Source organism: Chiloscyllium plagiosum, chromosome 3 (genome assembly GCF_004010195.1).
Source record: "Chiloscyllium plagiosum isolate BGI_BamShark_2017 chromosome 3, ASM401019v2, whole genome shotgun sequence".
NCBI lineage: Eukaryota > Metazoa > Chordata > Chondrichthyes > Orectolobiformes > Hemiscylliidae > Chiloscyllium > Chiloscyllium plagiosum.
The window spans coordinates 129331055-129345302 of NC_057712.1; the positions used below are offsets into that span (position 1 = coordinate 129331055).

At 43.1% G+C, this 14248-nt stretch overlaps 1 protein-coding gene across 1 annotated transcript in view; it reads left to right on the forward strand.

Annotated features, from left to right (window-relative positions):
* Nucleotides 1-1206: 1206 nt before the first annotated feature.
* Nucleotides 1207-14248, forward strand: part of LOC122540137 (probable anion transporter 3, chloroplastic) — a 24931-nt gene continuing 11889 nt past the window's right edge. Inside the window, exons 1-3 of the mRNA XM_043675444.1 lie at nucleotides 1207-2359; nucleotides 13596-13714; nucleotides 13990-14137. Coding sequence (XP_043531379.1) covers nucleotides 2139-2359; nucleotides 13596-13714; nucleotides 13990-14137 — 488 coding nt within the window. The 5' untranslated portion in view covers nucleotides 1207-2138. The remainder of the gene's footprint in view (nucleotides 2360-13595; nucleotides 13715-13989; nucleotides 14138-14248) is intronic.

Sequence of the window (14248 nt, forward strand, 5' to 3'; positions counted from 1 at the left end):
GGGAAAAGAGGGATATGGACTCTGCGCAGGCAAACATTTTTTTATTTTTTAAAAGGTATCATTTGTTGGCACATGTTTGGTGGGCTGAAGGGCCTCTTCCTGTGCTGTGTCTGCCTTCCACAGTCGTCTTCTCTCACTGGGGTCCGGCTCCCACACACACTGACCCTCACTGGGGTCCGGCTCCCACACACACTGACTCTCACTGGGGTACGGCCCCCACACACACTGACTCTCACTGGGGTACAGCTCCCACACACTGACTCTCACTGGGGTACAGTCCCACACACACTGACTCTCATTGGGGTACGGCTCCCACACACACTGACTCGCACTGGGGTACGGCTCCTACATGCACTGAGTCATATAGTTGTACGGCACAGAAACAGCCGCTTCAGTCCAACTCGTCTGTGCCAACCACATTTCCCAAGCTAAACTAGTCACACTTGCCTGCGTTATGCCTATGTCCCTCTAAACCTTTACTACTCCTGTCCAAATGTTTTTTTAAATGTGATTATATCTGCGTCTACCAATTCCTCTGGCAGTTCATTCCACAGATGAACCACTCTGTGTGGAAAATGTTACCCCTTGGGTCCCTTTTAAATCTTTCTCCTCTGACCTTAAAAATATGCCCCCCCCAGTTTTGAAATTCCCTAACTTAGGGAAAGACCTTTGCGCTTGACTTTATCTATGCCCCTCATGATTTTATTATCCTCCAGTGAAAAACATCTCAGCCTATCCAGGGTGTGGCTGCCACCCACACACACACATTCACTAATCTAGAATTACAGTTGCATCTGAGTTCTCTTGTGCACCTAAACCCAGTGTAAATGCTGCTAGGAATGCTTGGTTTCAGGCCTCATTGCAGCCTTGGTGGAAATATGGTTACAATCTAAACTGAGGTGCGAGTGACTGCCTGTGTTCTCTCTCAAAGGCAGAATATGATTTGGGTGTGGCATCAAGGTGGTCTAGCAAAACCTGAGTCAGCAGGAATTGGCAAATCTGTCTGTTGGTTGGAGTCATACCATTGGAAGATGGTTGTGGTTGTTGGTCAGTCACCTCAGCTCCAGCGTATCTCTGCAAGAGTTCCTTAGGGTAATTTCTTCAGTCCAACCATCTTCAGTTGCTTAATCAATGACTTTTTCTCTCCATCATAAGGTCAGAAATAGGGATGTTCATGGATACTTGCCCATTTGTGACTCCTCATACTAAAGCAGCCTATGTTCAAAGGTAGCAAAATCTAGACAGAATCCAGGTTTAGACTGATGGTACTAGACAAGTGGGAGGCAGTAATCATCCCCAATAAGAGACCACCTCTTATGATTCATTAATGTTGCCATCTCCAATACCTCCCCAATAAAAATCATGGAACTGGAATTTAACTGGACTAAATACGTAAATGCCACAATGGAGTAAATTAATAACCATGATTTCTGTAACATGTCACATGCCCCTACTTCCTCAAAGCCTGTACATTCTTGCAAGGTACTGCTCAAGACGGTAATAGAATACTTTCCGTTTGCTTTGATATTCAGCACCAAACTCCAGCAAGTTCAACATCGCTCAGCACATAGCAGCCACCTGATCCATCCCTTTCCACCAAACTGACTATTCAGTTCCTCTGCCTCTGGCATGCAGTGCCTGAAATGTGCTTTATTGTTCATTAATGAGTGTTAATGGCTGAGCCAGCATTTCTACCCTGTGCTCCCCCAAAAAATGCCCCAGAAATGTGATGAGCTGCCTTCCTGAACTGCAATAGTCTGTGTTGTAGGTCGACCCACAATACTCTATGGGAGAGAATTCCAAGATGTTAGCTCATTAACACTGAAGGAATTGTGTATTTCCAAATCAGGAGGACTGTTATTCCCAAGTATCTGTTCTTCTCATTGGTGAAGGTTGTGGGTCTTCTCTGCCTGATTGTGTCTGGTAGTGATGGTCATCACAGTTGATTTCTGGGTTTCTGTTTCTGTTATTTATTTCTGCAGTTTCTATTTTTGGTTGGTGTATGATAAAGGAAGTGAGACTGAGTAAGGCCTCAGCTTTTCATTCACTGGTTCACACCGTCTGTTGCTGTCGTCATTTTAAGGAACGTTTTCTGGCAGGGAGACTGAGTTCCTGAGAGTTGAGTTTGGATTTTGGGAATGATGGGGTGTCTGGGTATCTGTCAGGCTGGTGCCTACCCTCTCCATGTTCTCTGCTGCCTTGTGCTTACCTATCTCCTGAACCAACTGGACCGCTATCTCCTGGCCATTGTAATCCAGCCCCTAGCCCAGGACATTCAGTTTGGAGAAAAGAGTTGTCTCCCTAGGGAGAACGATGAGCAGATTGGGGAACAATGCCATAATGCCAGTTCTCAGGACAGGTGAGTACCATGGGTGAACCCCTGAGAGGGGGACAGACATTTGGAAATGCAGAGGACAGGTACCAATTGGTCTGTGTGTACTTATAATCAGAACTAGAGAGCTCTGGCTTGTTGGAAGGGAGATGTAGATAACAGCATTGGACATATTGGAGAGTTTGGAGGAGGGAGTGTGGGACTGGAGGTGACAGGAGGTGTGGATAAGGTTTGAGCAGCACAGGATGGAGAGACAGTAAGAGTTGTTTTCAGCGACAGGGCAGAGCTGGGAGTGAATCACAAGAGCAGTCAGTGTGGGTTAAATCTCTGGGCTACAGTCACAAAGTTCGCAGCAGACATTTGGAGCAGATGAGTAGCCAGAATAAGGAAGATGCTGTTTACTTCAGCAAAATGGAAAGAGTGGGGCTTTTCACTCACTCAAGCAGGAACTGAAAATAGCCAAATGATTTTGAGTCTGGGCTGTTCTTTCTGCCAGTGTGTGTGACTCTGTTCAGTGGGGTTTTTATATTCATTCACGAAAGTGAATGTTGCTGGTCAGGCCAGCATTTATTGCCCATCTTTTTTTGTCCTGGAAAAGGTGGTGGTGAGCTTCCTTGAACCGCTGCAGTTGTTAGGGTGTCAGGGCACTGCTGTTCAGGAAGGAGTTCCTGGATAGTGTCCCTTATTCCCCTTTTTATTATTCATGTGTGACTTCCCACATTGAGTGTGTAGTATGTTTAGATGGAACTGGACATTATACAAGGGAGGATGACCAATTGTACATGAGCTTCCCAGCTTACAGACTAAGTTAATTGTGACCCAGTGACAGTGAAGGATTGGCGATATATTTCCAAGTCAATTTGGTGAGTGGCTTGGAGGGATTAGTGTTCCCATCTATCTGCTGTCTTTGTCCTTCCGAATGAAAGTGGTTGTGGGTTTGGAAGGTATTGTCTAAGGGTCTTTGGTGAAGTTCTGCAGTATATCATCTAGATGGAGCACACTGCTGGTAATGAATGTCAGTGATGGAGAGAGTGGATATTTGTGGATGTGATACCATGAAGTGGGCTGCTTTATCCTGGATGGTGTGGAGCTGCTTGTGTGTTGTTGGAGCTGGCAAGTGGGGAGTATTCCATCCTCCTCCTGCCTTGTGCCTTGTAGATGGTAGAGGTTTTGGGGAGTCAGGAAGTGAGTTACTAACTGCAGTGTTCCAAGCCTCTGACCTGCTCTTGTAGCCACTGTGTTTATGTGATGAGTCCAGTAACCCCCAATGATGGTGCTGCTATTGAATGGCAAAGAGCAATGGCTAGATTGTCTCTTATGCTATACAGGCAAAAATCATTTATAATAAGTATTATCTTCCACTTGTCAGCCCAAACCTAGATATTTGTCCAGATCTTGTTGCATTTGAAAGTGGACTACTTCAGTATCTGAGGAGTTGCGAATGGTGCTGAGCACTGTGCAATCATTGGTGAACATTCCCACTTCTGACCTTATGATGGAGGGAAGGTCATTGATGAAGCAGCTGAAGATGATTGAGCCTTGGACACTACCCTGAGGAATTCCTGAACTCTTGCAGAGTTGTCTTGGAGCTGAGATGACTGACCTCCAGTTACTACAAACTGCAGTTCTGGTCTCCACACTATAGAAAGGATGTGATTTCACTGAAGGGAATGCAGAGGAAAGTCCCCAGGAGAATACCTGGGATAGAGCAGTTTAGCTCAGGTGGATAAGAATGGGTTGTTATCTTTGGAGCAGAGAGAAGGTTTGGGGGTGGTGGGGGCGGGGAACCTGATTGAGGTGTGTAAGATTATGAGGGATTTGGACATGGTGGATAGAAAGCAGCTGTTCCCCTTCGTTTAAGGGTCCATAACAAGGGGGCATAATTGTAAAATGGATGGCAGGATGACATAGCCTTAGACTAAAAGGAAGAAAAATAAGCACTACCGCACTTAGGTGGTAGTGTGGGGGTTAAATAAAGAAAATAAATAAATAAATAACCAGGAGATTCACAAAAAAGAAACTAAAAGGAAGACCTTTTGGAATGGAGATAAGGAGAAACCTCTTCAGCCAGAGAGTGGTGAATCAATGGAATTTGTTGCCACAGAAGGCTGTGGAGGCCAGATCACTGAGTATTTTCAAGATAGAGATAGATAGATTCCTGGGTATCAGGAGGACAAAGGGATTTAGAAACTGATCAGCCATGATTGAATGGTGGAGCAAACTTGATGGGCTGAATGGCCTAATTTCTGCTCCTGGGTCTTATGTTTAGAGGGAATCTAAGGGATTCTTTTTACCAGAGGGTTGTAGAGGTCTGGAATACATTGCCTGGGAGGGTAGTTGAGGCTGGAAACCTCACAACCGTTATAAAGTACTTGGATAAGCACTTGAAATGTCGTAACATTCAAGGCTGTGAGCCAACTGCTGGAAAGAACAATTAGTGTAGATAGGTCAATGTGGACATGATGGGCTGAAGGCCCTATTCTATGCTGTATAACTAACTCTATAATTCTTGAAAGTTCCTGAGATTTGAGGACAGTCCCCAGACATTGGAAAGCAGCAACTAAAACTTTGTCATGCAAGAAATGAAAGAGAAAAAACAGGGAACTTGAGGTCAGTTTATTTGACATCAGGAGCAGCAATAAACATTCGCACCTGTTATTAGGGATGTGGTAGCCAGCAATAGAGAAGTCACTCGTGATGAGGCAGAATGGACATGTCTTTCTGAACAGAACTCTGCACAAAGGTGATGTGGGCTGGTTTCAGGACTTGTAGGTGATTTACAAAATCTTACATCATTCCTGAACTGGCTCTTTGAAAATATTGCTGGAAATGTGTTGCTGGAAAAGCGCAGCAGGTCAGGCAGCATCCAGGGAACAGGAGAATCGACGTTTCGGGCATAAGCCCTTCTTCAGGAAGGCTTATGCCCAAAACGTCGATTCTCCTGTTCCCTGGATGCTGCCTGACCTGCTGCGCTTTTCCAGCAACACATTTCCAGCTCTGATCTCCAGCATCTGCAGCCCTCACTTTCTCTTCTTTGAAAATATTATCCTAGAAGACCCTGGTCTTTATCCACAATCCTCTAAACTCTTCCTTCCATATATTTAGTCAATTTCTTTTAAAGTAGAACATTCCAGATCGTAACAAATCACTGCAATAAATAAAATATAAAATGATCAAAATGACATGGCTGAATTATTTAATACATGATGAGGTATTCCGATCTCTCTCTCCTGTGTAGTCCCTTCTGGGGATGCTCTGTATGAGTCAGCTAGCTCCCAGCATCACCCTGAGCTGATTCTAGTAAAACACTTCAGAAATTCTGGGCAGATTTAGAGTTGAGTGGACCATGAGGCTGACCATTTTTAATGTGGGTAAATACATAGTGCTGGCTCTGGGGACCTTAGTCTGTTTTCAGTAACAAACCAATTTGAATGCTATAAAGTGTTAGACCTGGGTTTAGTTACTGCTTTGGCAGTACTGTATAGAACAGTACTATCCATTCCATAAGCAGTCTGATCCCTTTATACAGAAGGGTAACCATTGCTATCCCATGTGTAATAATGAGTTAACATCTAGGTCGATATATGATATTGGATCAGGAATAGACCATTCGGCCACTCATGTATGATTCACCATTCAGTTAAATTTTTAATAAAACTCTAATTCCTACGTGGACTCCGGTAAGGTACCAGAAGACTATTAATGTGGTTCCAATTTGGAAGGCCAGTGAGTCTCCCATTAGTGCTAGAGAAGCTACTGAAGAAAATTCTGAATGAAATAATAAATCTCCACTTGATCAGAGGAAGGTAATGTCTAAAAAATCTAATTGTCACCTCCTCAAAATTTAATGTGTTTAGATGAGGGTTATGCAGTTGATGTGGTTTATGTAGATTTCAGCAAGGTCCTGCATTGGAAGCCAATAAAGTAAAAGCAAAAGCAAATGGAATCCAGGGTAACTTGGCAAGTTGGATGCAAAATTGGCCATGTGACATGAGATTGAGGTTGGTGGTAGAAGGCTGTATATGTGACTGGAGACTGGCGTGCACTGGTGTACCAGACGCATCAGTGCTGAGTCCCCTATTGTTTGTGATATAAATTAATGATATCGAAGAAAATGTGAAGGGGATGATACATTTGCAGATAACATGATGATTGGCCAGGTGGGGGTTGATATTGAATAGAAAGGTTACAGGAGGATATAAAAAATTGGGCAGATGGAATCTAATGGTGATAAATGTGAGGACGCACTTTGACAGAAGGAACAAGACAAGGGAGTGCTTAATGAATGGCAGGACATGGGAGACTCTGAGGAACAGAGGATCCTGGAAAGCTTATCCACAAATTCCTGAATGTGGCAGGACAGATTAACATGGTAGTTAGGGAGCCACATGGCATAGATTATAAGAGCAGGAAGGTTACGCTGAAGCTGTACAGGACTTTGGTGAGGTTCCCAGCTGGAGCACTGTGTGCAGGTCTGGTCACCACACGACAGGAAGGATATGACTGCACTGGAGACGGTGCAAAGGAGGATCACCAGGATATTGCCTGGGATGACGCATTTCAGCGATGAACAGAGGCTGGCTAAGCTCAGATGGTTTTCTTTAGAGTGGAGAAGTTTGAAGGGGGAATCTGATTGAAGTGTTTAAGATAACGAGGGGCATAGACTGGGTTGAAAGAAATCAGCTGTTCCCTTAGTTGAAGGATCAAGAACAAAGGAGTATAATTTTAAAATGAAAGGCAGGATGTTTAGAGAGAATTTAAGGATTTATTTTCAGCAGTCAGTGATGGGAAATTGGATTGCATTGGGAGGACAGTTGAGACAGGGAACCTCATAACCTTTAAAAAGTATTTGGAAGGGCCCCTGAAATATCATAACATTGAAGTTCAAAGTTTGGGTGAAGATTTGTAGCTCGGGTGCTCGTTATTGTGGTTCTGTTCTCTGAGCTGGAAATTTTTGTTGCAAACGTTTCGTCCCCTGTCTAGGTGACATCCTCAGTGCTTGGGAGCCTCCTTTGAAGCGCTTCTGTGGTGTTTCCTCCAGCATATAGTGGCTTGTCCCTGCCGCTTCCAGTTGTCAGTTTCAGCTGTCTGCTGTAGTGGCTGGTATATTGGGTCCAGGTCGATGTGTTTATTGATGGAGTTTGTGGATGAGTGCCATGCTTCTAGGAATTCCCTGGCTGTTCTTTGTTTGGCTTGCCCTATAATGGTAGTGTTGTCCCAGTCGAATTCATGTTGCTTGTTGTCTGCGTGTGTGGCTACTAAGGATAGCTGGTCGTGTCGTTTCGTGGCTAGTTGATGTTCATGGATGCGGATCGTTAGCTGTCTTCCTGTTTGTCCTATATAGTGTTTTCGTGACAACGGAACGAGGACATGCCGCAACCCAAAGGACTGGCCACACTACCATACATCAGGAGCATTTCTGAACTGACAGCCAGACTACTGCGACCACTAGGACTCAACAGCACACAAACCAACAGCCACCCTCAGACAACAACTCACCAGGGCGAAGGACCCGATACCCAGCATGAGCAAAACCAATGTAGTGTACAAAATCCCATGCAAGGACTGCACAAAACACTACATAGGACAAACAGGAAGACAGCTAACGAACCGCATCCATGACCACCAACTAGCCACGAAACGACACGACCAACTATCCGCACTGAGGATGTCACCTAGACAGGGGACGAAACATTTGCAACAAACATTTCCAGCTCGGTGAACAGAACCACAGCATAACATTGAAGGCTGTGGGCCAAATGCTGTAAAGTGCATCTCGTATTGATAGATTGGCACAGATTCGATGGGTCAAAAGACATCTTCTATACTCTATGACTCTGATTTTATGACTCTAATTCATGGATTATATGAGGTCACAGTTTAAGGCTATGCGATAGGTTACTTCAGACTGAGTGAGGAGAAATGTCTTCACCCAGACAGTAGTGAGCCCGTGGAATCCACTACAACAGAAATTTATTGAGACCAAAACATTGAACATTTTCAAGAAGGAGTTAGACATTATGCTTAGGACTAAAGGGGTCCAAGGATATAGGGAGAAGGTGCGAACAGGATAATGAATCGGATAATCAGCCATGATCATATTAAATGGCTAATATTTTATGATAATATGATCATATTAGAGCTGGCTTGAAAGGCCCAGTTGCCTACTCCTGCTCCTATTTTCTATGCTTTATGCTTACAATTTAAAGCAAGTCACCCGTCACTCTTTCCAGTGAGAACAAGCCCAGTCTGTCAAACCTTTCTTCATAAGACAACCCACTCATTCCAGGTATTAATCCAATAAATCTCTTCTGAACACCCTCCGATCCATTCCCATCCTTCATTAAGTAAGGAGAACAAAACTGCATGCAATATTTGAGATGTGCTCTCAGTAATGCCCTGTATAACACAAGTCTTTACTTTTTTTTTAATGTTCAATTCCCGTTGTGATAAAGGACAGCATCCCAATAACCTTTTGAATTACTTATTGTACCTGATACTATCGTTTTGTGACTCATGCAGTGGAACACCTAGACGTCCCCCACACCTCAGAATTCTGCCCTTATTCTCTGTTTATTTGACTAATCTGTTGCTTTTTCACTCTTGGTATCTAAATGAACAAATTCCCATTTTCCCACAGTATCCCTTCTGTCAGATTTTGCACATACACGCAACCTTTCCATATCCACTGCATCTTCCTTATCCTCTCTTTGCAACACAATTTTCAATCTGTTTTTGCGTCACATGGAACTGTGAATTAACACAACCCAGGGTGCGACTACAGGACCTCCACTCTCCAAGTCACCTGAGCTGAATATTTACCTGTGCTTTGCTTAATTTCTTCCAGATATTGCATTAGTGTATTTGTGTGTGAGAGAGAGAGAGTGTTTGAGTGTGAGAGTGTATGTGTGTGTCCTTTTTGGTAATCTCCATGTTCAGAACTGGGGATAGTAATGAATAGCAGATTATCCTTTCCCCAATATTGATTCCTTCACTGACTGTGTTTAATACCATTGGATGGGGGGATGCCAGGTGCGGAGAGTTGGTGGGTGATAACACTGGGGTGCTCCCAGAAGTCCCTCTGTCCTCAGTCTGATTATTTTCTCCATTACCGTGCTCTTGCAAATATTGAAAACACTATCTCCTTCCCTTTGATTCCCTTTTATTTTATCCTTTGTCTGTGTTGTGATCAGATTCGATGTATTTATTTAATTAACCTAGCATTATATTGCTGTCTAGTCCAGTTAGCACTTTCATGGGTAATTAACGATTCACTTCTTACTTAGGCAATCTCAGTATGAAAAGCTGTATAAAATCTTCTAGTAGGAGTTGTTAGGTTATTTACATGTGTCTTTGGTATTGATTTCCTGAGGGTTTGTTCAGGGGAATGGAACAGCCTGACCAGTAGCAGCTGTAATTCAGTGTGTGGTTAATTCAGGAAGCACAGAATTCTCCTTTTGGACCATTAACAAGAATGGAATCAAACACTGCTCTCAAGCTATAACATTAGAAGAGGTTTTCAACTTGAAAACTCAAATGGGATTGCAGTGTATATTTGAGCTGTAGAAGTTGATGTTGCTTTTGGAGCACTGAGATTGTTACAAAATTCAGACAGAGTGACACCAGGAGTTAAGGAACGACGCCGCCTGACAACGGCCTTCAGATTGGTCGAGTCTCAGTTTTCGACAGACTCATGACATCAGTGAGGCTGGAAGCATCTCTCCAAGAGACAAAAAAAAGCAAGAAGCTTGAAAGAAAGAATTCTAAGAAAATAAACCTTTGCCGATCTGATCAGCTGTTGAACAGTCATTGCTCTGCAGACCGCAGTGTGTCAGAAGAACAGCCTAAGAAAGAGATCTCCACCTTGTGATCTGGACTTCTGATCAATTTGTTTTCTTTGTTTGTACTTTTCAATCCATAATATTTGTTACAAAAATGGTCTTTTGTCTGTTTTATTCCGAGTGAGTGCGTGTGTGTGCATATGGGGTTTTAAAGGGATAGAGTTTAAGTTACGCAGTAGTAGATAAATAATCCTTTTTCTCTACCATTTGTTAAAGAATAAGTTTGTTAGTAAGTAGAAGAGCTTTTAATGATGAAATCTGGGGTGAATTGCTTTTGTCCTGAAGAGCAGTCAGTCAGGAAACTCGACCTGATGATTTAATTGAGTTGTTACACATTTGTGGAATAGTGGGATTCAATAATGGATGCATTCTTCCTGTAAAGTCTGGAAAAAGCCATACAACCAGAGCAGCAGAAGTAGGCCATTCAGTCCATGAGACTGCTCTGCCATTCCATGAAATCGTGGCTGATCTGATAACCCTATTCTCCACTTCACTAACTTTCCCCATAACTCTTAATTCCCTTACAAATTAAAACATCTGTCAGCCTTGCATATACCTCATGCCCCAGCTGAGACAGCCTTCCATGGTAAACAATTCCACTGATTCACTGCCCTCTGAGAGGAAAGACATTTCCTCCTCATCTCTGTCTTAAATGGCAACCCCTTATTCTGAGACTTGAGCCCTCTGGTCCTAGACTCTCCCACAAGGGAAAACAATCTCTCCACATCTGCCTTGTCAGGTCCTCGGCAAATCCTATATGTTTTAATAAGATCACCTCTCAGTCTTCTAAAGTCCAATGAGTACAGGCCCAGTCTACTCAATCTCTCCTCATAAGGCACTCCCTCCATAATTGTGATGATCTTTCCTAGGATAAGGAGACCAAAACTGTTCCAACTGTGGTCTGACAAGCAAAACCTCCCTACGTTTGTAAACCATTCACTTTTAAATAAAGGAGAAAGTGAGGTCTGCAGATGCTGGAGATCAGAGCTGAAAATGTGTTGCTGGAAAAGCGCAGCAGGTCAGACAGCATCCAAGGAACAGGAGAATCGATGTTTCGAGCATAAGCCCTTCTTTAGGATTCCTGAAGAAGGGCTTATGCCTGAAACGTCGATTCTCCTGTTCCCTGGATGCTGCCTGACCTGCTGCGCTTTTCCAACAACACATTTTCAACTTTTAAATAAAGGCCAACATTTCATTTGCCTTCCCAATTTGCCTTCCCACTCACCCACTGAAGGTGAGTGCCAGCTTGTTACAAAGAACAGAAAACATTACAGCACAGGAACAGGCCCTTCAGCCCTCCAAGCCTGCGCCGATCCAGATCCTCTATCTAAATCTGCTGTCTATTTTCTTAGGATCCGTATCCCTTTGCTCCCTGCCCACTCATGTATCTGTCTAGATACATCTTAAATGACGCTATCATTTCCCATGCCTACCATTTCCACTGGCAACACGTGCCAGGCACCCACCACCCTCTGGGTAAAGAATTTCCACGTATATCTCCCCTTTCACTCTGAACTCGTGACCCCTAGTAATTGAGTCTTCCACTCTAGGAAAAAGCATCTTGCTATTCACCCTGACTACACCTCTCATGATTTTGTCGACCTCAATCAGGTCCCCCTTCAATCTCCGTCTTTCTAATGAAGATAACCTTAATCTACTCAACTTCTCTTCATAGTAGCGCCCTCCATACCAGGCAACATCCTGATGAACCATCTCTGCACCCTCTCCAAAGCACCCACATCTTTTTGGTAATGTGGCAACCAGAACTGTATGTAGTATTCCAAAGTAACTTACACTAAAACTACATAAAAGTTGTGCTAACTTTTTGTAGCCCCTTGAAAATTTCATAATGTTTGGAATGCTATTAGTGCTTTCTGCTGTGAAGATTGATGTAAATTATTAATTCAACTCCTCTGCCATTTCCTGGTTCTCCATTATTATTTTCCCACGCCAAAGTCTCTAAAAGAGGCTTATGTTCCCTTTGGCCTCTATTTTCCATTTTTATATATTTAAAGAAGCTCTTGCTATTCATCTAGATATTACTTGCAAGTTTACCTGCATAAGTTATCTTCTTTCTGCTCTTTTTAGTCATCTTTTCTTTGTTTTAAAACTTTCCTCTTCTGGCTTACCACTAATCCTTGCCACATTTTATGTTTCTTTTAATTCAATTTGATACAATCCTTAACGTCCCTAGTTAACCATGATTTGTTATTCCCTTCCTAGAATCCTTTTTCCTCACTGGGATATATCTTTGTTGTGAATCATGAACTATTTTCTTAAATGCCTGCCATTTTTCCTCAACCATCTTTGATACTAAGCTCTTTTCCCAGTCCACTCCAGCCAATTCTGCCCTCATTTCTTTGTAATTATCCAGATTTCAGTTTAATACATTTGATTCTGACCCAAGTTTGTCACTTTCAAACTAAATGCTAAATTCTACCCTGTTATGGTGACTGTTTCCAAGCGGATTTTTTATTCTACATTATTTATTAAACAAGCCTCATTATACATCACCAGATCCAAAACAGCTCAATCTCTGGTTGGATCCATGGCATCCTGAATACACTCTATCAATTTGTCCTCATGGCTATTTCTGTCAAACCAGCTATCCCAACCTAGATGAAGATTAAAGTCATTCATGATAATGTACTGCCTTTGTTACATATCATCATTAACTCCTGATTTATTCTTTGCTCCACCCAACTGTTTGGGGGTGGGTGGGGGGAGGGGGCTATAGACTACCCCTCCAGAAGAGTTCCACTGACAACCAATTTGGGATTGGCAGTCAGAGCTGCAGTGTGGTACACTTGCGAGTGTTGGATGTGACATGTATTAGTGCACAGTGCATTATTCACAGCGGAAGGAAAAAACAAACACTGCACCTGGATCAACAGAATAATTGACATCCATTCACTAGTTCATTTCCCCCCTTCCCCATTACAAATCTGAGTCATTTTATTCAGTTTAAATTTTAAACAAAGCCTAGCAGTTAACTGTCAATCATCATTAACTGCTACATTTTCCTTTGTGATACCTCTATCAATTAGAGTCCACTTCCCAACGAGTCAGCACTCTCATTTCAAACAGCATGAATGCTGGTTTTCCCCTTAAACTGGTATTTTTATGAATTGTCCAATGAGTGCAAGACGGAAATCTTTGATAAGTATTTTCTTTTTTAATGACACACAAGTCCTGTCATCACAAACTCTACATGGAGTAAGATTGTGTGTGTGAATGGTATACGACTGATTTGTTGCTATGCTTAATGACCTGTTTGTGAGTTCAGGTAACAGTTACAGAGCGTTGCTGGTTCTGGAAAAGAAAGAACTTTGTTTGAAATTTATGAAACAGAATCGTTAAGAGAGGCAGTGAATTCTGAAAGTTTTGTTTTTTCCATAATCTGAACTCCCATTGATTCCTAGCTGCCTGTCTCTCCTGAATAAAAACAAGACACAATATTGTCAGTGGACCTTTGATGGATCTGGGTGGGAATACCAGGTGATGGCTGGTCCTGTCTTCATCTTCGTTTTCACCTTCACAGGTCAGTACCTCAATAAAACAAATCAAATTGGTCAGATTGGATGATTCTGTCAGTCTGGTGGGCAGCCCAGTCTATCCTCACCTTGTCCAGATTTCCTGTTTGTTGTCAATGAAAAGGAACCTCACTCTCCTCTTGGCATTAAGGTCAGGTTTGGATCATGCTATGATTTCACACCATACACCAATTGGAAAGCCAAAGATTCTCCATTGGTTCAAATCTTCCTTTCAGCTCATGCTGCAATGTCTTTCTGCTCTCGTTCTGTGTTTTTACCCCAGGGATTTTCATTGGATTTGTGGCAGATTCTGTCAATCGGAAGAATTTCCTGTCTGCCAGCCTCTTCCTCTGGAGCCTCATGACGTTGCTGATGGGTTTTGCCAAGCATTATTGGCACCTGGTGATTCTGCGCTTTGGCCAAGGGATCAGGTGATGATTGTGCCCTCCACATTCTCATACCCTCACCGAGTGTGTCCCCCCATCCCTGCCCCATTACTGTGCCCATCCCCCATCCCTGCCCCATTACTCTGCCCCTCCCCC